This window comes from Fragaria vesca, linkage group LG2 (assembly GCF_000184155.1).
Source record: "Fragaria vesca subsp. vesca linkage group LG2, FraVesHawaii_1.0, whole genome shotgun sequence".
In the NCBI taxonomy this organism is placed as follows: domain Eukaryota; kingdom Viridiplantae; phylum Streptophyta; class Magnoliopsida; order Rosales; family Rosaceae; genus Fragaria; species Fragaria vesca.
In genome coordinates, this window is record NC_020492.1 from 2121693 (window position 1) to 2143265 (window position 21573).

General features: G+C 39.0%; 4 protein-coding genes and 1 non-coding gene across 5 annotated transcripts; 3 read left to right on the forward strand and 2 right to left on the reverse strand.

Moving 5' to 3' along the window:
* Positions 1-4265: 4265 nt before the first annotated feature.
* Positions 4266-6535, forward strand: LOC101309594. Its single transcript, XM_004289660.1, has 4 exons — positions 4266-4547; positions 4946-5169; positions 5473-5580; positions 6295-6535. Exons 1-4 carry the CDS (start codon positions 4370-4372, stop codon positions 6418-6420), a joined length of 636 nt encoding a protein of 211 aa, XP_004289708.1. The 5' UTR covers positions 4266-4369; the 3' UTR covers positions 6421-6535.
* An 841-nt stretch (positions 6536-7376) lies between these two features.
* LOC101309885 (tubulin alpha-1 chain-like) lies at positions 7377-9732 on the reverse strand. Its single transcript, XM_004289661.1, has 4 exons — positions 9526-9732; positions 8336-8941; positions 7470-8030; positions 7377-7415 (listed from the first exon to the last, which is right to left on the reverse strand). The coding sequence occupies exons 1-4, from the start codon at positions 9616-9618 to the stop codon at positions 7377-7379; spliced, it is 1299 nt and encodes a 432-aa protein (XP_004289709.1). The 5' UTR covers positions 9619-9732.
* A 952-nt stretch (positions 9733-10684) lies between these two features.
* LOC101310175 lies at positions 10685-13227 on the reverse strand. The gene is made up of 3 exons (XM_004289662.1): positions 12776-13227; positions 12623-12688; positions 10685-11200 (listed from the first exon to the last, which is right to left on the reverse strand). Exons 1-3 carry the CDS (start codon positions 13193-13195, stop codon positions 11045-11047), a joined length of 642 nt encoding a protein of 213 aa, XP_004289710.1. The 5' UTR covers positions 13196-13227; the 3' UTR covers positions 10685-11044.
* Positions 13228-13768: 541 nt separating this feature from the next.
* Positions 13769-14803, forward strand: LOC101310473. The gene is made up of 2 exons (XR_183884.1): positions 13769-14148; positions 14282-14803. It is a non-coding gene; the product is annotated as an uncharacterized LOC101310473 (transcript).
* A 3589-nt stretch (positions 14804-18392) lies between these two features.
* Positions 18393-20057, forward strand: LOC101311072 (UDP-glycosyltransferase 74F2-like). The gene is made up of 2 exons (XM_004292014.1): positions 18393-19068; positions 19326-20057. Exons 1-2 carry the CDS (start codon positions 18409-18411, stop codon positions 20055-20057), a joined length of 1392 nt encoding a protein of 463 aa, XP_004292062.1. The 5' UTR covers positions 18393-18408.
* The last annotated feature ends 1516 nt before the right edge of the window (positions 20058-21573 follow it).

A 21573-nucleotide genomic window follows, 5' to 3' on the forward strand; every position in this document is an offset into this window, starting at 1 on the left:
GTTGCTGTATTTCTTCTTTGGGCACCCATATTTCTTCTCTGGGCTGCCGCCGGCGAGCACCCATCCCGGCAGCGAGTGCACCAGGCCTCCTCCGGCCTTGGACCAGGCGCGCAACCATCCCGGCAGGCCCTCTGGCGTCCTCCGCACTCCCAGCCTCCTCCGCACGCATAGCAGCAAGCAGCCCCCTGCCTTGCACCACCCCGGCAGCGAGTGCACCAAGCCTCCTCCGGCCTTGGACCAGGCCTGCTCCGACGTCGAAGAAAGGGAGGCGAGTGCACCAGGCCTCCTCCGGTGTCGACGTGTGTGGCCTGGGCTGAGGTGGACAGAACTCACCTGGGCTGGATTACTCCTCTAGCCTGGGTCAGTTTGCTCATTTTCTAAGTAACCCAGGTTGAATTGGGGAGCAATCTCATTCATGGGTGGAAGCAAGAAATTTTTGGCTGGGTTACTTTGCCTATGTGGATCCAACCTGGGTTGGATTTTTTTCCCACCGGTGGACTTGCTCTTATATAGCCATAAGGATATCAGATCTCTTCACCAAATAGGAAATCCAATCCTATTAGTGGTAGGCAATACACCATCATCAATAAAGATTTACTTTCCTTATTGGAACACTATACTCTAAGACGAAACACCTTAGGAAAAACACATGGGCTGGAAACCCAACACATGGGACTTCATGCATTCAAAACTCAGTGGTTCAGAACTTCAGATAGTAAAAATCCTCGTTTTCTTTTCACTCTCAGGTTATCAAGATGAGTCAACATGGTCAGATTAGGAATAGAAATGCTCCTGCCATAGACTGTAAAACATCCCTGCACTCTCATCTTGTGGATAAGTCTCCTGGTATTTATGATCAGCTTTTCACAAAGATTCAAAGATTCTGTAAGGAGTTTGACAAGCTATTCAGGAGTGAAGGGGTCCAGTTATTGTTGTCGATTTTGAATCTTTCATTGGAAATTTTCATTTTTTTCGCAACCTGTTGTCAGCCTTGAACAAATCTTAGGTTGCGTTTAGAATATTCTGTGTCTTCTCTTTTTCCTTTGCCATACTTTGCCATACCAAAGGGAAGTTTTTAGCCCAGATACTTCTGTAAAGACTCGTATACAATATTTGACACAACTGGATCCCAAAACTTTTAGCAGTACTCGATCATGTATATCAAGTTAACCCCAATGGCAATGATCATGACCATGATGCTGCATGACATGAACCTCAGTTACTTAAAAATCATCTTGGATGCCATTGTCCCTTTACCTCTCAGGTCATCAGCATGAACCAACCTCGGCAGATTAGCCATAAAACCGCTCTAATCCTGCTTGACTTCCACTGTCTCACACCACAGTGCAGTCCCTTCCTAGAGATGTGTGCTGATGATCAGCTTATGCCAAAGGCTTATAGGCAGTTGGGTAAGTGTGATTTGAAAAGCCTGGGAGCTTTAGGTGGTTCATTCTGGAAACTTTTTGTGTGGTGTCACCGGTATACATGGCTAACCTTCTAGTTATTTACACAACCTCTTTTGTGATGAGCCATAGAAGCATACATCTAGTTATCATTGAAGTAAAGTTTAAACGGTTTAGCTAGGTTTTTTTCTTTATTTACAGACGTCGCTTGCTTGATAAGTCGTTGAAAGCTAGTTTTGTTACTCCATTCCATTCAAGTCGAGATTCATTGAGAAAATTTCCACCTTTTCTTTCAATCCCCCTCCATCTCAATTACTTTGAAGTAATCTATGTCTTCCATTTTCCTTTTACCTCTCAGGTGATCATCAACATGAACCAACCTGGCCAGATTAGAAATGAAAACTCTCCAGATCACCTTGACCGCTACACTGCCATGCAGTTCCTCCCTACTGATAAGTATACTCACCATGATGAACATCAGCTCTTCACAAATCCTGATAACGAGTTGGATATGAATCAGATTGACAAGAAAAAGCCTAAGTTCTTCCGACCTGGCGGTGTCGGGTATGCTATAGTGGAATTTGCTATGGATTTTTGGTTGCATATTTTGATGAGTTGAGCCATTTGGTTCCATGATCACTAACCGCTGGCGTTTGCTTGAATTGCTTCCGTGGATAGTGGGAGGAGTTTAGCAGATCAACGCAAATTTGTCTACAAATGTACCACTAAGCCAAAGCCAATACTCTTTGAATTGTGTATCTAAAGACAATCCCTAATCTTTCACGTCAGGGTTTAGTCGACTAAAACAAGCTTCTTTGTTAGGGTTTCGAAAACAAGTAGTCCTAACACGAATAGGACTTATAATAATGCCTCGAATTAACACATAGAGATTACGCCAAATGAAACCCAATTGCTCAATTCCTCTAAATAATCTATACATTGTATTCGCTTCAGGTTGTGATCGTTGAGAAACAAATTACTGTAAATGCTGTTGCTGATGAGCTCTTGGTTAAGGAAAGAGACAGCTTGAAGACTGATAAGTTCCATTCTTTTCTATCAGTTATTTTCTATCTTTTGGGAGCACTTTTAGATGTTATCGCAGCTCGTAGCTAAGACTTGAGTGCTTCCTGAATAATTATATGTTTTGCTCATTTTCTCTTTTTGTCAAGGAACCTCGTTATTTTGCAAGAGTAACATGCACGCAATATGCTTGATCATTTCATATACAACATTAAAATATCCATCCTAACCAAAGCTATATATTATACGTTAAAGAAACTATGAGATGATTACAACTTATGGTGTTGTACATACAGTACGTTGCTTTTGCTGCAACAAATTAAGAGTCTCCAATTGCCATCCAACTCCAACATGTTGCTATATGAGTCATACTACAAAGTGTTAGCTAGACACTTCTTTTATGAGTCTTCTAGCGTACACGCACGGACACCAAACCCCTCTAAGCAACAATTTCACCATGAAAAGTTGAAAACAATATGCAGACTACTGCATGATTCTCTCTCTCTCTCTCTCTCTCTCTCTCTCTCTCTCAAATTTTGATATCATGGTGAAATTTTAGACATCCAACTCAAAACCGATTGATTGGAAAAACAGATGTAGCCCAAATTTTACATACTAGTTTGCACTTTGCAAAGGTTAGGTTTTCTGATTATGCTCAACTAATTAGCTTCTTTGACTCTAATGAGTTTTTTCGCTGCCTAGGACAAGAGTTGTATATAAAGAGCCATAGAGGTAGCCACACCAACCAAACCAAACCAAACCATTTTGATATATAGAGGCATATATTACTGCTTGTCAAGTAGATCTACGAGATAGTAGTATTTATATATGCAAGTGCATGTATTGTGTGATTATGTGGATAGCTGCAGTATGCAAATTTAGATTCAGAGATCGACCTAATTTGTCATCTTCATAAAAATCAAAGTATTTCCAGGACCGCATGGCCCTCTTTTCTGGACTGAACAAAATATTATATGGCGTGCAGATAAATAATGTTCATTTTGAGGAATTATTGTTCATGTGACTATAAACGTCCAAGATGTCAAATAGGAATGATATCATTTCCACCCCCGTTTGGCTTTGTGTAGTCTATTTTTAGTTTCTGATGAAATCACTACAATCTTTCAGATTTTCCAACAACAAACAAAAACAACTACAACTCGATCTGAAACATGTTCCTAGTAGGAATGAATGATAACATTTCCAGTTTCCCACCCTTAACCCTAAAAATAAGAACAGCATTCCGATTGAGCTAGGGATCATCACTTTAATTTGATTCTCCTCCACATTCATGTCTCAAACTAATTTACTCATATTAATGAAGTTTTAAGACCTACAAGATTTCATATTATTCGATTACGTGGCAATTTGTACTTTTAAGAGTTCATCTTTTAAATACTCTCTTTTAATTGAGATCACACTCAAAAGAGTATGGTTTCATATTATTTGACTATGTACACTTTGCATTTTAAGAGTTGTTTTTCATCAAGATCACACCCTTAATTGATTTGGTCATAAAAATGAGTTCATATTTAACTTCAATTAACGTCAACAAAATTCAAATCTAAATAAAAAAATTATAATATAAGTTTTTCCAACTCGACCACGATTATTATACACACTGTTGGATTAACTAGACCTCACTGTGAATTAGGTTAGAAAGAGAGACCAAATAATAAATGTTTTCAAGCGTGTGAAAATTATTCAAGTTTGTTCTAACCGCAACTTTTTGCAGCCACAAGTAACAGCCCACGTCACCTCCCGCGCAACTTAGCACCGTACTACTCACACACACTAAAACACGCTGCATACACTTTGTCACCACTTGCTTTCTTCACCTCTCAACTCTAGAACAAAAAAAGCTTTCGCTCTCACTTTGGCTTTGGCTAAACTCTCAGAGAAATGAAATTATTATTTTCTGGTTGATTCTTGAGACCCCAATTATTATGGCTTCTCTTCAAATCTTCAAGTCCACCCTCTCTCCCAGCCCTGTTTCTCAGTCATGTTTCACCGGAAAATCCAGGTGGGTCTTGTCGGAAATCAAGTTCTCCGGTTGTTATTACATGAGGAGGAGGAGGTTCAGGGTCTGCTGCAAAGCTCAGGAGGCTGACAACAAAAGCAATGGCAAGATATTCGATTTCGTTATTTGACTCCATTTCTGGTTTATGAGTTTTAATGATGGTTTCGTTGTAGCAATCATTTCCAACTGTCAAGTACTACTAGATAGAAATATGGAACTAACAAGAAGAAAATAACAACCAGAATTGGGGTTGCTTTAGTGGGTCAGTTGCGTTTGTTGAGGATATGATCATATGAAGTGAGGATTTGCATTTGGTATGTTGCATGCATATTGGTTTCGTTGAAGCCATCATTTTCAAGTAGTAGAGAGAATTAATCGAATTAATGGGGAGAAAATAACAACCAGAATTGGGGTTGCTTTAGTGGGTTACTTGCGTTTGTTAAGGATATGAATTGAGGATTCGCGTTTGGTATGTTTCTGAGTTTGGGGTGTTACTTTTCAGGGGAGGAGCCACCAGAGTCATTGTTTATGAAGGAACTGAGGAGGAGGGGTATGAGTCCGACTTCTTTGCTTGAGGAAGCAGAGAGGACTGAGCATGGAATCAATGATGAGAGGGGCAAAGAAGATAGAGGTTTCTCATCTAGAAATGCTGTGTCAACTGAAGTGGAGAAAAGTCTGGCTAATCAAAGGGAGCGATCCATGCAGTTGAACAGTGAAGGCCTCGAGGTTGAAGCTTTTGTTTTTTTTTTTTTATTGGTTAACTAGTTGCAATTCGCTCAATTTTAATCTGATACAAAAGTATTGAGTTTAATAGAATAGTGTTTTTTACATTTCCGGTGACTTTTATGGCTTCAATTCGGCATTTCGGTAATATTAGTGGCATGCATATTGGTTCTTAGTATGTTTGTTTTTTTTCTTTATAAAGAACAGAGCTGAGAACAGCAAAAGCTTGCATATATAAGTGGTACTTGTAAAGTTTTCTGTGTATGTGCTCAAGGAAATGATCGTAACTTCTTCATCTGTTTTCAGGGGTTGATCCCTCGAGGAAGACTCTTGCTGACGCTTGGAGGGACATTCTTCCTCGCATTTTGGCCATTTATCGTCATAAGTGTAGCACTATTCGCTGCTCTCTACTTGGTAAGCTTTCTTACATGATCTTCAATTTGGAAATATGTATTGTTTTTTTTGCACTTAAACACATAGCATATTCCCAAAATCTTACTGTTAGGGATTTTGGTCAGGATTAGCTGGAGTGGTGAGGGAGGGTGGGGGAAATCAGTCAGGATTAAGTTAGGGATTTGATCCCTTCACAATGTAACCGTATTGTTAGGATGTGAAATGGGGTTCTGCTTACAACTGAAGGGACAAACTCTTAGTGATCACCCTGTTTATCATTAATTTTGATATGTACTGCCATTGTCAATGGCTGTTAAGACGATGAGTTTATTGCATTCTGTAACTATTAGTTTATACAATCATTCTATATGGTGCATGAGATATAGCTGGTACATAGTCAGTAACTACTATGAACTGAGGTTTGTTCAAGTGGTACATAACCATTACTTCTGTAAGTAGGAGAGCTAACCTCAACTGCATATACAAATTGAGTTGAGGAAGTTAATTAGAGAAAATTTTACACGGGATAACAACTTATAGGTTACTTTTGAGTTTTGAAACTGATACCTTATAATCTGGTAGTCTTCTGGTGGTGAAGTGTCGTGTTTTTGTACTTTCGGGAAGCATGTTATTCTAAAGTGTTCCTACTTGTTGTCAGCATGTGTGTTGTATTGACTTTCCTGTGTGTGCGCGTGCGATTTTGTATTATAGTAACCCTTGATTCTTCTTGGACAGTACTTTGGACCAACATTTATCCACGATGCAAACAACAGACTACCAATATCACCACCTCAATACATTGATCCGTATGAACTTCTGGAAGATGACAGGATTTCTCAAATAGCGCCTCGTGTAAAGTGAAGCACAAGTCTTTCACATAACTTAGATCCTAATACAGGTTTATGTTGCCTATTCTCTTGGCCATTGTTCATTCTTTCTCTGTATAAACCTCAAACTTATAAATAATTTTTCTTCTTCTACATGTTTATTTGTCACAAATCTCTAAATGCACTTACGTGCGATGTTGTTTTGGCTAATGGATTGTGATGAATGATATAATTCTGCAAGGTTTAATAGTAGCTTAGCTAACTGCAGTAGCATGACTGCAGGAGATGTTAAGAGATATTCTGATATGTCAAGACCTAAACCAATTGCTTACTTCACGTAAGTCAACTGACCAAGACCAATTCACTTTGACGCACCTCACTTGGGTAGAAGTTTTACTTAACCAACCAGTTCACTGCTACATAGTCGAATTAGCGTGGTTGTTAGTAAGTTGGAAACTATGTAGCTAAACTGCTGCTTTCTGTTATCAAGGTTCCTTCCAAGTCTTCAACCCCAGGTATAAGCCTGAAAACCTAAGAAAGTGATTGTGTCATTTCCAGGCCAAAGGTAACACAACTAAGGTGTCTCAAAGGCCACATAGGTCAAGTGGCAACTAACCCAAAGCAATTTCAACGTAGCCAAGAAATCAAGACCACTTGCACAGCTAATCCAACCGATACGACATTTCAATCCTGAAGTTTTTTTCATGCCAATTACGTCTTTAGGTGAATTGCAGAAAACTTCAATTCTCAACACTTTAATCTTGTTTTTCCTGTTATAATTTTGATCCTTGAGGCCGAAAGAAGCAAGATCAAATCATACTAACCAACACATTACCATTGCATAAACCAAGCAACACAAACAGAAATAGTCTTTCACCAGATTCAAAGCAACAGCAAATCACACATAAGTCTTAAAGGTAAACGAAACATGATAGTCGAGATGCAACTGCAAGACATAGAGGATAGCAAATTCTTCCAATCATAGCCGACTTAGTACTCTTCCCCTTCATCATCATCACCCTCAGCAGACTCAGCACCAACCTCTTCATAATCCTTCTCAAGGGCAGCAAGATCCTCACGGGCCTCAGAGAACTCACCTTCCTCCATACCCTCACCCACATACCAGTGCACGAAAGCACGCTTGGCATACATGAGATCAAACTTGTGGTCAATTCTTGAGAAGACCTCAGCGACACTGGTTGAGTTGGAGATCATGCAGACAGCCCTCTGCACCTTGGCAAGGTCACCTCCAGGGACAACAGTGGGTGGCTGGTAGTTGATACCGCACTTGAATCCAGTAGGGCACCAGTCAACAAATTGAATTGTGCGCTTGGTCTTAATGGTGGCAACAGCGGCATTCACATCCTTGGGCACAACATCACCACGGTACATCAAACAGCAAGCCATGTATTTCCCATGGCGAGGATCGCACTTGGCCATCATAGATGAGGGCTCAAACGCACTGTTGGTAATCTCGGCCACTGAGAGCTGTTCATGGTAAGCCTTCTCAGCAGAAATGACAGGTGCATAGGAAGAAAGCATAAAGTGGATTCTGGGGTAGGGAACCAAGTTGGTCTGGAATTCAGTAACATCCACATTGAGAGCACCATCAAACCTCAAGGAGGCAGTCAAAGAGGAAATGACCTGAAAAACAAAGAGAATCGCGTCAATAACACACTTCAGCCACATAATCAAAATTCAATCAGGATCTATTTGGATAGGAATTAAAAAAAAAAAATAGATTTGGACTTCAATAGTTTTGAAGAGTCAAACAGTCACCAATTACATTTGAAACAGCTCAAATAGTTTTGGAAATACTACAGTAGATCACTGATTTTAAAATCTACTTCCTTCCTTACGTTGCTTTTAAGTAAATCCATAGTCTATATTCTATGTACATTTATTTCTATCAAAACAGGCCATAAATTCAAACTTCCTAAAATTCATACCTGAGATACAAGACGGTTGAGGTTTGTGTAAGTGGGTCGCTCAATATCAAGAGAGCGCCTACAGATATCATAGATTGCCTCATTGTCAAGAAGAACAGCGACATCAGTGTGTTCCAGGAGGGAGTGGGTTGAGAGAACACTGTTGTAGGGCTCAACCACAGAGGTAGAAACCTGTGGAGAGGGATACACAGTGAACCCAAGCTTTGACTTCTTTCCATAGTCAACAGACAAACGTTCCAACAGAAGGGACCCAAGCCCGGAGCCAGTGCCTCCACCAACAGCGTTGAAAACAAGGAACCCTTGCAGACCAGTGCAGTTGTCAGCAAGTTTCCTGATGCGGTCTAAGCAAAGATCAACAATTTCCTTGCCAATGGTGTAGTGACCTCTGGCAAAGTTGTTGGCAGCATCTTCCTTGCCGCTGATGAGTTGCTCAGGGTGGAAGAGCTGGCGGTAGGTTCCAGTCCTCACTTCATCGATAACAGTGGGCTCGAGATCGACAAAGATAGCGCGAGGGACATGCTTTCCAGCACCAGTTTCACTGAAAAAAGTGTTGAAGGCATCGTCTCCTCCGCCAACAGTCTTGTCACTTGGCATTTGGCCATCAGGCTGTAAGAACACAAAATCTTTGTCACTAATCTAATAATCCACTTAATCCAAACCGCACTTTCACATATACAACTCTGCACCAATTTCAATATTTTTTTGCACAAGCAACTCCGGAATTCAAGGTTATACTAATAATCAATTAACAAATTCAGGTCATTTTAAATCATATTGTGAGATCATTGACTTGATCATATACATCTGCAAGCCAATAGGTCCATAAAGAGATCTACAGCAAGAAACAGCAACTACTAACATTCAATTCTGCAAGCAACTCCAAAATTCAAGTTTCTAATCATGATCGATTCACCGGTATCTTCTTCTTATGAATCACATTTTCTAAAAATCGACTCGATCTAATGCGCACAGGTCCATAAACAGAATTACTGCGCAAATAACATTCAATTTCGCAAGCAACTCCAAAATTCAAGTTCCAATTCATAACCGATCCACAAACCACACAGATCTACACAAAATTCGAATCAAATGCACGCAAAATCACAGATCTAAACAACGATCAACAAAAGTAACGGATCTGACGAAAATCGAAAGGAAAGCGAAGACGAAGCAGAGATCGGAAACCGTACCTGGATGCCGTGCTCAAGGCAGTAAAGCTCCCAGCAGGCATTGCCGACCTGGATACCGGCCTGGCCGATGTGGATGGAAATGCACTCTCTCATTTTGAAGCGATGAAGCTCACACACACAGGAAGAGAGAAGAAGAAGAAAAAAGAGAGAAGGAAGAAGAAGAAGAAAAGGATCGAAGGCGTTTATTAAGACGCCCTCTGATGAAACCTCTCTTTTCTCTTTGTGAGACGATCGGTGGCCTTCCGGTGCCTATTTATAGGTTCAGATGCAAATGTAACCCCAGGTTAGGATCGAGAGGGAACAGCCTGGATGGCTTAATATTTAACCGCGGTTAGCTTCTTGTTTTCTTTTCTTTTTCTTTTTTAAATTAAATTTTGCCGCCGAAGGACAGCAGTAGGTTTTTTCCGTTTTTTTTTTTTTTTTTTTTTTCTTTCTGTTTATGGTTGATCATTTTACGATGAGAGTTAGCTTTAAACTTTGAAATACGGATAGAGATAAGAAATCATTGATTAAATTTATATTTTGAATATATTAATTTCAGATTTAACGGATATGAATTTTGATAATACGATTGTAAATGGTTCAAGCATAGACCCAAAAAATGAAATATTAGTTTGATTGTCGGTCATAGACTCGTAGCAATACATATATGTTTTTTTTTTTTTTTTGTAACAGGAGAATACATATATATATTTTTTTATTGGAGCAGATTTATATGGTATGAATATAAACTATAGAGTAGCTTAAATAATACAGAAATGCCAAGAAGCATTACGATAGATAATGATGTTAAAATGAGAATAATGCTTGCGAAGGGACACAATAGCTGGCCAATTTTGCATGCAAAGCAATCTAGGGGTCCATCCAACCACTTGGAGAAATAGTCGGTATCACATGACTATGTATTAGCTACCTTTTGGGAATGTAATCACATAACTCATGACACTATCAATTCAAAATTCCAGTGAATTCCCTAGGTAATCTCATGAAAATTTCACCTGAAACAAGTATGAGCATTCTGTTTGTTTTTCCAAGCCTATGAACCTGCCTTCTCAATATGGTTCATCATAAACGTAACCACTCGATTAAGAAGACTAATTCGGTCGCAAGCTACCATTCAACCAATAATGCACTGAAATTACTGAACTCTGAACCAGTCAGCACAATGACAGCTGAAGAGGAAAGAAAGCAGCTGGCCGATTTTATTTTTGACAGTATGCTGTTGATCTGATGTGTATCATACAAGAGAACCCTCCCCACCAAATATAAAGCTACATTTCTTCCTGGTTTTATATACTTGGGTGGTCAATCAGTATCACAGGATTACATGAATATCTAGCCTACCTGTTCAGGCAGGAAGTTGTCATCATAAACTCTACAAGATGAGACCAAAGTTTATGCTCAATCATATTCTGAAGTTATCTTCTCGTCATCCTTGATGCCAAGAAGTCCTCCTTTTTATGGATGCTCTTATTTCTGTGTAAGATTAAAACTGAAGAATATTTCTTAAGAGTATGTATCAGGTAGCTGGCTGTGCGCCAGTCCATGGGCGGCTTTCATCTTCAAAATTGCCGATTTTATGGTTGCGGTTTTCTTGTACATAAGCCACTCCAATCCAGATCCCACGAATCAGTAAGATGCTTACAAAGACTAGGCTACCAAGGGTGCAAATGACCTGGATTGAACATAAACACAGAGTTAACAAACTTTTGTAAGCTGATAAAGTGAAAACTAGATAAAGATATAACTTAGAGCAGATATGAATACTGAAATAAAAGTTGTAAATTTTGTTTTATATGTATCAATCCTCTGTATGCACCAGCTGTAAGAACAGTATGACCTGAAAGCTTCTAAAGTCAATGCTAGTACAGGACATGCCAAGCTAACTAAAAAACATGCTTCGTTGCACATTGCTTGGAAATACACGACACAGTCAACACTCAGCACATTTCACATTGTTATGTATTCGAAGTTCCTCTATCACTTCACAAACCACCCCTTCAACATGCACCAGCTAATAGAACCATCAACGACGCAACAATCTACTCCATCCTATGTATTTCTCCTTGAGGCAGTTTCTACCTGCGAGGTTTTGTGCTAGTATATCAAATGATAAGGAACATAGAGAGTGAAAGTGCTTTTGGGAAAGAGAGATTCGTAGAGAATGTTGCATAGGGTTGATGATTTCTAACATTGACCTGTGTGTTTGTGAAGATCATGGCACATCCAATATAGGTCTCAACTGTAGCTTACTAGCTATTACTGTAGACACTTGAAATCTATCATTGTCAAAGGAATTACAGCACTCACCCCAAAATAAACTTCTAAAAACAGCTTGTTTCTATGCTCATACTAATTTTGGTATGGGTGAATGTTGGCATGCCCATTTATTCCTGGCTTGGTTAATGGTTGATCTTAGCAGCCGCAGCTCACATATAGCTAAAATTTGCTATTACATTTTCCTGCTATGTTCGTCCAGATGAATCAACATTGACAATGAACTCTTCCCATCTGTAACTGCACTTTCCGGGTTTAGGGAATCCTTAATTTGCTATTAGCATACACGTTGTGGAACCAATAAATGTTTACAATAGCACCGTTGACTACTAAATGATAGTAAATGTTTACACATTTACTATCATTTTTCCCCTTACCATATCAATGTGGAGTATTCTGAGTTCATACTTCAAGAAAACAGACCACTTTCCGAAATTGGTACCAGACAAGCACCGCATACAGTTTCAACATTATTTTGTTTCCTTTAACAAGTTTAATACAAGCACCAAACATGCTTGTCATAAACTCAGAATACTCGTCAATCAAAATCTCACCAGACTCATGAGTGACTGACTACTAGGCCGCAGCAAAGGTGTAAATTAAAAACACCTGGTTTGAGCTAATATTGTCTATTGCACATCGAGCACTAACTAGCACCTCTCCTCACTTCAATCCCCATTACCTGAGAGCCTAAACATCCTCTCTATCTAACATTCTAACCCATGATCGAACAGCACGCAAATAAATAGACCTCTAATGGAAATGAAATCAACAAAAGCATCTTAAAATAACCAAATACACGAAACCTTGTACACATTACCTCAAGAAATGCCTTCAAGACCCACAAAAACGCCAGCAATAGCACCCCATTCACAGAAAACCCCACCTACATCAACAATTCAGCTATAAAAATTCGATATTTTTCCGAAAACAAAAAATTCTAATTTAAGCAACTGTAAGCTAATCTGTTTACCAACTTGGTGGGGATTGCAACGGGAAGAACCGATCGGACGGCCCTCCTGGCTCGCTTCGATACCTTCTTGAACACATTCTGCACAAACCTCACCAGCAGATCCAAGCTCCTATCTTCTTCGTCATCGTCGTCTTCGTCCTCAGCGTCCTCGTCTTCGTCGTCAAAGCCGTAGGGCCGGTCAATCTCGGAGTTTATTGTGCGGCTCCAATTGCGAGGATCGTCGACGAAGCCATCACCGCCGCCGCCGCCGCCCTGTGGGTAATTAGGGCTTCGTCGAGCGGCGAATTGGGGAGTGAAGAGTCGTTTGGGTTTGAGAAATGGAGTGAGGTTGTGAGGGAGATGAAGGTTTGATTGGTGCGGGGGTTGAAATTGAGGGAAGAGAGAGAGTGTTGGAGGTGAGAGCGTCGCCGATAATGGCATGGTGGTGGTGACTGAGAGACTGTGAGGATAGCTGAACCAGTTTGAGAGTCAAAAGGGACGAAGAAGAAGAAGGTGATGTACGCGCCGTTGCCCGACTTGTTTAAAATTTCATATACAGTCCTCCGAATTTCGAGTAATTATTATGTGGTTCCGGAATATTACGTGATACGAAGGAAGAAAATGAAGTTTTTGATGCAAGTACGTGACGGTGCGTTTGTTCGATCAATGTTTATATATGTACGGGATGTTTGAGTATTTTATTATAATTAAAGGGTACGGTTTAAGAGATATTAAATTTAATATAAATTTTATACTATTTTCTGACTATTAGATCTTAAAGAAAAATTCAGCAACGGTCCTTAAACTATTGTGTTAAGGTCAAACTCTAGCAACGGTCCTTAAATTATTGTGTTAAGGTCAACTTGATATCTAAACTCCAGAAAATATCAGTGTGATATCCAAACACATATTTTGACATCAACGAGATACCTCCCACTAAATTTCCTTGACAGAGTCATCTGCTTATTGACGTGGTAAGCATATGTGTCCCTAAAAAATTTAAATGACCAATTCACCATTACTGTGTTAATTTATTTCTTTCCTTTCTTTTCATCACCTTTTCTTCTTCTTGTTCTTTTATTTCTGGGATTTTGTTCTTGCCACACCGCTGCGCTCACAGCCAATCTCATCTCTCTTCTCTCTGCTACGATAAATTTCATCTATCAAACTGAGATTATTATCTCACATACACATCTCTCTCAGCTTGGTGGTTGGATTAGCTAAAAGTCTATGTTGCTAGAAAAAGGAAAAAGGAGATAGTGTTGTTCTTTTTCTTGAAAGAAAGAAGATATTGCTATATGCCGATCGGGAAGAAGAAAGTCATACAGATCTTGCAAAATTGGTTTGGATTGATCGGCTAGGGCTTGACATGCGTATTTGGTCTCCTCGGAATGGTATGTTCGTGGTTTGCATTCCCTTCCCCACATTCGAGGTCCTCAAAATATTTCCATGCCCCATAAACAAGTAAAGCACATAACCAAATGTGTAATTGTATCCAAAACTACTGATTTGTCTCTTTACTTGCAGGCTGCATCTTGGGTTGAACTCTTTATCTTCAAAGGATCTTAGGCCATCCAAATTGAGTTTTATAATCATGTACAAGGCTTTGCTTGTGATTATACCCGGACCACGCAGAGAGATTACAATTTAGAGATTGTAATATCTCAAAATTGAAATTTGTGAGCATCTAGTTTTGAGAAACTAGATTGAGTATGATATTCTCTCTCCTCCATCAGTGAGCATCTAAGCACATTGTGCCTCACCCCACTAGCACCGTGTCGACATACCTCCAGCGAATCAAACCCGGTCTCCGAGCGGTTCCGTCACCCCGGCGAGCGACTTCACGCGCCAACCCAGAGACACCCAGATCTTTGTCATCAACCCCAGTGCCCAGTTACCAGCCTCGTTTCTTGGCGGCGACTTGTCGCATGACTCGCATCTAGTTCGGTGACATAACTTATCTTGGCAGCTCTCGATCCGCACCGAATATCGATGAATTACCAGCCTTCTCCGGTCAAATCATGAGTCTAGGAGGGTATGGGTATGTTTTGGATCGTTGGAGGCTTTCTCTTCCAGTAAAGAGTGAAGGGCAGATGAGGAGAGTGTTGAGTAATTGCTCTAGCCGACTAGGTTTCTCTAGCCGGGCTGAGCTAATTAAGAGATCGACCAAGAAAAGAGAGGAGGGTCACTGAGATTGAGGATTCAAGGAAAATGTAACCAAACTGAGGAAACGAAAAAGAGAAAAGAGGTTTTTGTTGGGTTTAATTAGTTTTTTTTTAGCAAAAAATCAATTATGTCCTTGTTTGGAGAATTGAAGTGCTTGCCACATCACCAAAGTAACGGCTCCGTCGAGAAAATTTCACGGAGGTATCTTGTTGATGTCAAAATTTATATTTGGGTATCACATTGATATTTTTTAGAGTTTGAGTATCTAGTTGGCCTTAACACAATAATTTATGATCGAGCAGTGCTACAGACCTCAAAACTTTTTACTAAATTTCAATACATGCAAAATGAGGTGGCATTTGACACTTCATTATTCATCAATTGTTTGCTTAGTAATATCCTAGGTGTATTTATAACTTGTATCAATTTACTTCAGTTGTAGAGAAAAAAATCCCTTACAAACGATTACAACTCTACATACAGAATTCAACAATGAATGAGATTAGGTTAATAAACCAATCAACGTTAAAACAAGAGGAAAATTCAGCAACAGTCTCTAAACTATTCTGCCAAGGTCAATTTGATACCCAATCTCTGAAACATATCAATGTGATACTCAAACATTTATATTAACACCTACATGATACCTCCGTCAAATTTCTTGATGCCACTGTCTATTTGTTGACTTAGCAAACACAGGTCAAACATTTGCTTTTTTCATCAAGGGCAGTATAGTCTTTCTCGATTAACTTTTTTGTAAAAATAAATAAATAAATAAAACAGAGTTCTCTCTGCTCTCGTTCTTCTTCCTTCGATCTTCTTTTTTTTTTTTTTTTTTTTTTTGAACAGGATTCTTCCTTCTCTTCTTGTAAAGACCGCCTCCGACTTCAACTTCACTATCAAAAACCCAGATATTGATTCGATCTGCAACTCTTTCTACGAAATTCTCAATCTTTCAGACTCGCCCTCCTCCAATTTCTACTTCTGTTACAAAAGATATGAGCAACAAAACCAACAAAAGTCACCATATTTCTCTCCATCCCGACCCGGTTCATCACCAACTCTTCCCGGCGGGCGACAACCTCGACCAGTTCGTCAGCCCTAACCCAACTCTTCCTCGGAATCCCAAGTCCTAATATGGAGTCAACCGAATCGATTCCACATTTCAACCCGTCTCAAATCGACCCGAATCATCCAATCTGACCCGAGACAATGGAAGAGGAGAGCTGGAGAGGAATTATTGGGCCTCATGAGGACCGCCATCTTCGAGTGTTCTTCATCCACGGCTCCAGATAATGCTCAAGAATTTCTAGCAAAAATTCCCAGAAATCAAACCCTCCTGATAGCAAAGATAAGAGCTCGAATACAACTGGAATGATGTAAACAATCTTACCACTATCTCGTCCTTGATTTCGAACATCAACAATGAATTGAATGAGGAAGAGTTGGAAAAGAAGGTGTTGCGGCATTTAGTCAGAAAGTTCCCCGAAAAAAATCCCATAAAGGAGAAGTAAAAAAGAATAAAAAGAGCAAAAAAAAACAAACGAAACTTATAAAAAGGGTATATTAGTCATTTGGATTTTTGTTTGTCCTTTTGTGTTTGCCACATCAACATATTGACGGAGGCGTTAAGGAAATTAGACGGAGGTATCACATAGATTCAATAAAAGTATTTAGGTATCACAGTGATACGTTTCAGAGTTCAGGTATTAAATTGGCCTTTGCATAATAGTTTAAGGACTGTTGCTGAATTTTCCTCTTAAAACAATCACATGCTATCATCCTATATTCCTAGTTATTATAACTTTGTGACATATTTAGCATGAAAACTTTCTATTTGATTGAATCTTTAAGCATCGATCTACATCTCTTTTTCGAGACTATTTTGCATCTAAATCTTCAAGCATCTCCCATGCCATGGCTGAAACCAAATTCTACCTGTAAATTTGATTATGGAAAGAATGTCTTCAACAGTAGATTACCGATAACCTTATAAAACCCAAAACAAAACCAATTTTCTATTGTAATTCACTTAATGATTTTAGCATGGGACAATGGAAATCTCCATTGAATTGGTTTTTGATCTTCTAAGATCTTGATCAGTATATTCTGATTGATTAATAAGATTATTTTTTAGTTATTACTAAATGGTAATATGTAGAAATTATTTAGGTGATGACATGGCAAACGCCACGTCATTTGGGATATAGCTTTGTTACAATTTTTTGGGATCTCTAGCATTTTTCATAAGCAGTGCTACAAACCCCAAAACTTCTTACCAAATTCCAATACAAAATGACGTGGCATTTGACACTTTATCAATTCATCAAATGAATTGATACCAAAACTATATCCCAAATAACGTGACGTTTGTCATGTCATCACCCAAATAATTTCTACATATTACCACTTAGTAATAACTAAAAAAAAGAAAAAATCTTATTAATCAATCAGAAGATACTGATCAAGATCTTAAAAGATCTTTAATACACTAATAAAGAAACATGATTGATTGGACATACCATGCAACTGTCCCGTTTGCTTTACCTAAAAATTTCTCTAAATAAATAAGGCGACTGAAGCTTTTGTCAACGAACAGTTCATTAAGTAACGGTAGGCACGATTCGAGAGAAATACGTTTGTGTTGCATTAAAAATAAAGGAGAATCCCTAGCTAATTGCCTTTCCAAATCTGATTCTGTGTTGGGTTTATGCTCTTGGTGGCTTTAATAGACTTATAAGCTATAAGTTATACTTGATGGCATTGTTTTCCTGACAATTTTTTCAGAAAGACAGTCTAACATTTATAATCATATATGTGTAACGCTGATATATGCATGGAGAAATGATATTAGCATTTCAAACCACGCACAATGTGGTGGTTTTGGCAATGTCGAGAAAAAACGTATGTGTCCACATAATTCTAAACCTTGATCATTTTGTAGATATGCTTCAGTAATTTCCCATTTCAATATATCGTTCTTTCTTGCTCTGTTTTTTGAAGAAATGGTACAACTATTTATATGGACTAGGGATAAGGTATTCATTGATCATCATTACATTCTTCAAAAATAAGCTCCTCTACAAACAGACGAGATACAAGAGAGAAACTGAAATTCATTCTAGCTATTAGTATGCAAAGCAACCTGTGTCAAAGAGTGGGCAGCTGTGTTAGCAGTTCAGCGAACAAAGTATGTAATTATAACATGAAAGCCATCTAATACGTACATACGACTCGTTTGTTTTGTCCTCTTTTGATTTATAAAACCTTTCAGTGATACATATCCTATATATGCAATAATGCGACAAAGTGATGATGGATCGGACATGTTTCTATAATTCTATTATTGGTGTTTTCTCACCGGAAATTCTTACATCTTTATATATATCTACCAGTCCTAATTAATTAGGTCCCAAGTACTCCTCGCCCTAGCTCTTATAACAGTGAGCTAATAAACAGGCCAACCACTTCATTCAAACACAGAAACAATGGAGAGAACTCACAAAGCTCATTGCTTAGTCCTAACCTATCCAACCCAAGGCCATATCAATCCCATGCTTCAATTTGCCAAGTTTCTCCATCACAAAGGACTCAAAGTCACACTGGTCACCACTCATTTTCTCCTCAACACATTACAACTCCATGCCGGATCCAGTAGTTGCAACGTTGCCCTCGAGACCATCTCCGACGGCTACGATGAGGGAGGGTACGCAGCAGCAGAAAGCGCAGACGCTTACTTGAACCGCTTTTGGGAAATAGGTCCGCTAACTTTAACTAAACTCCTTGAGAGGATGTCCAGCTCTGAGTACCCGGTAGATTGTATTGTTTATGATGCATTCATGCCTTGGTCTTTGGATGTTGCCAAGAAGTTTGGGATCTTTGGGGCTGTGTTCTTCACTCAGTCTTGTGCTGTTGGGAATATATATTACCATGCCCACAAAGGACTGATGAAGCTTCCTGTTAGTGGTGATGATGGGGAAATTTTGATCCCAGGGTTGCAGCTGCCGCTTGAAGCTGTCGATTTTCCGTCCTCTTTGTGCGATTTGGGGTCGAATCATGCTGTATATGATATGGTTGTTGGTCAGTTCTCGAATGTTGATGAGGCTGATTGGGTTCTCTGCAACACATTTTATGAGTTGGAACCAGAAGTAAGTACAATACACTTATACGAACATACATATGGATCACTATCTAATCAATACTAATATGATTAGATACAATATATATTTTTGTGTTTTTCTTTCATCAAAAATACAATATATTGATGTAAAGTAAATCCGATATACACAAGTACGTACATATGAGTTTGTTAATTATTTGCAACTTCATCTAATTATTTGTGAATCGAAGTAGCCCAATCTTGGTCATCATTACTCATTCTCTTGCTCTACATATGCATGTACAGGTGGTAGATTGGATGTCGAAGCTTTGGCCATTGAAAACAATAGGACCAACCATACCATCCATGTACTTGGATAACCGACTTAAAGAGGACAAAGGTTATGGTGTCAACCTCTTTAAGCAAAATCATGACGCCTGCATGAAATGGCTTAATGAACAGCCGAAGGATTCTGTTGTTTATGTGTCATTTGGTAGTGGATCAGAACTTGGAGCTGAGCAAATGGAGGAACTGGCTTGGGGACTGAGGATTAGCAGAAGCAATTTCTTGTGGGTGGTTAGGGAATCCGAAGCGGGGAAGATCCCGGAAGGGTTCGTGGAGGAGATATCTGAGAAGGGTTTGGTAGTCTCATGGTGTCCCCAACTGGAGGTTTTGGCTCATGAAGCTGTTGGGTGCTTTATCACTCATTGTGGTTGGAACTCCACATTGGAGGCTTTGAGTTTAGGGGTTCCATTGCTGGCAATGCCACAATGGACTGACCAAGGCACCAATGCCAAGTACATTATGGATGTGTGGAAAACTGGGCTTAGAGCTTTACCTGATGAGAATGGAATTGTAAAGAAAGATGTGGTAGAACTCTGTATAAGTGAACTGATGGAAGGAGAGATAGGAAAAGAGAGTCGAAGGAATGCTATGAAATGGAAAGAAGTGGCCAGATCGGCTATGGCTGAAGGTGGAAGTTCTGCTAAAAACATTGATGAGTTCATCGCAAAAGTAGTAGAGTATGTGCAACCCTAGCTACCGACTAGTGACTAGTCCATAAGAAATCGCACTAATATTATTTTTTAGTTTTGTTGTGTTATTTTTGATAGTGACCGAAACCGGACGTTTCAATTAAAAACATTTTTGTGTTAATTATAGTATATAGCAAATAAGGGTATCGTTATAAAAGCCGGGGATTGAGGATACTTTTACAATTACGTTAATTATAAAACAAGAGAAAACAAAATATTATAGTACTAGAGATATGAGGTTTTGAGATTATAAACAAGAGAAAACAAATAAACAAAATAAATCAGAAAAGCTCAAATGGATGAGACATTAGAGACTTGGAAATCCACCACCAAATATGTTTCAAGACATGTTAACAACCAAACCTTCAATCATTAAGCCGCAAATCGGTATTAATCAAGAACAAACCGTGAACGCATTACGTAAGTCCTTATTACTTCCCTTAATTACTTAAGCAAGATGAACCCACCATTACTAAGCCTTTAGAATAACTAATCAAGATATAGACACTATCCTATCAACAAATTATTCTAAGCATTAAGATCAATGGAAGTGATTGAACAAGTATGCAAAACTAGTGTGGAACGCCTACCTAGCATGCAATCCTTTTTATTTGGTTTCACCTATTGTCTTATAAGTTTTACTACTTTGAACTAAGCCGTATTAACCGTTTAAGAGATTAAACAACCTAATTCTAGCCTCACTCACAAGTTCATAATGTTCTATGTTGTGCATACATGAACATAAACAAGCAAGAGTTCCCCATGAATCAAAACCAAATAAACAATTTGTAAGACTTAATAATTCAAAACTAAGGTTCAAAACAATATCTAAAACATTCTTAGGGCTTAGGGCTTCAAACCTTGCCCCTAACTAAAAGAATTCAGCTACACATAGCTGCAAAATCACACAAGGAGAATAAAAGATGACAAAGGAAAGATAAACTGTGGATGATAGAGAGATCAATGATGGCTTGCTATGGAGGTTCTGATGATGATGAGATCGCTGCCTCCTCTAATCTTCACGTCCTCCTTCTAATCTTCCTGTCTTCTTCCTCTTCTTTTCTGCTGTGGTTAGGGTTATGAAACCCTCAAAACTCGTCCATGGGCTTGCTAATGTGGTCTGGGCCTCAAAATAGAAGTTTTGGTCTAAATCAGAAATTCGGGCAGACTGACCTTCGGCCACTCAAACGGTTATAACTTATTCTCCAAAATAGGTATTGATGATCCGTAAAAAGTTCTGGAAAGTAGACTCTTGTAGCTTTCCATTGATATATGACACATCTCCTGGATAGTTATGAGCTGATCACAATCTTTTGTAGAATTTGACTGATAATTTCTGACAGATTTTCTGATTTCTTTCCTCGCACGACATGGATTCCTTTCCCTTCAAGATTTCTCGTCTTTCGTCTCTTTTTGGCTCCTCGGGTTTATTTATGACATTAAAACACAAACTTAGTTAATATGAATATTGTTAAAGGAATTATATAGCTAAATAGGGTTGGAAATACATTATAAACGTA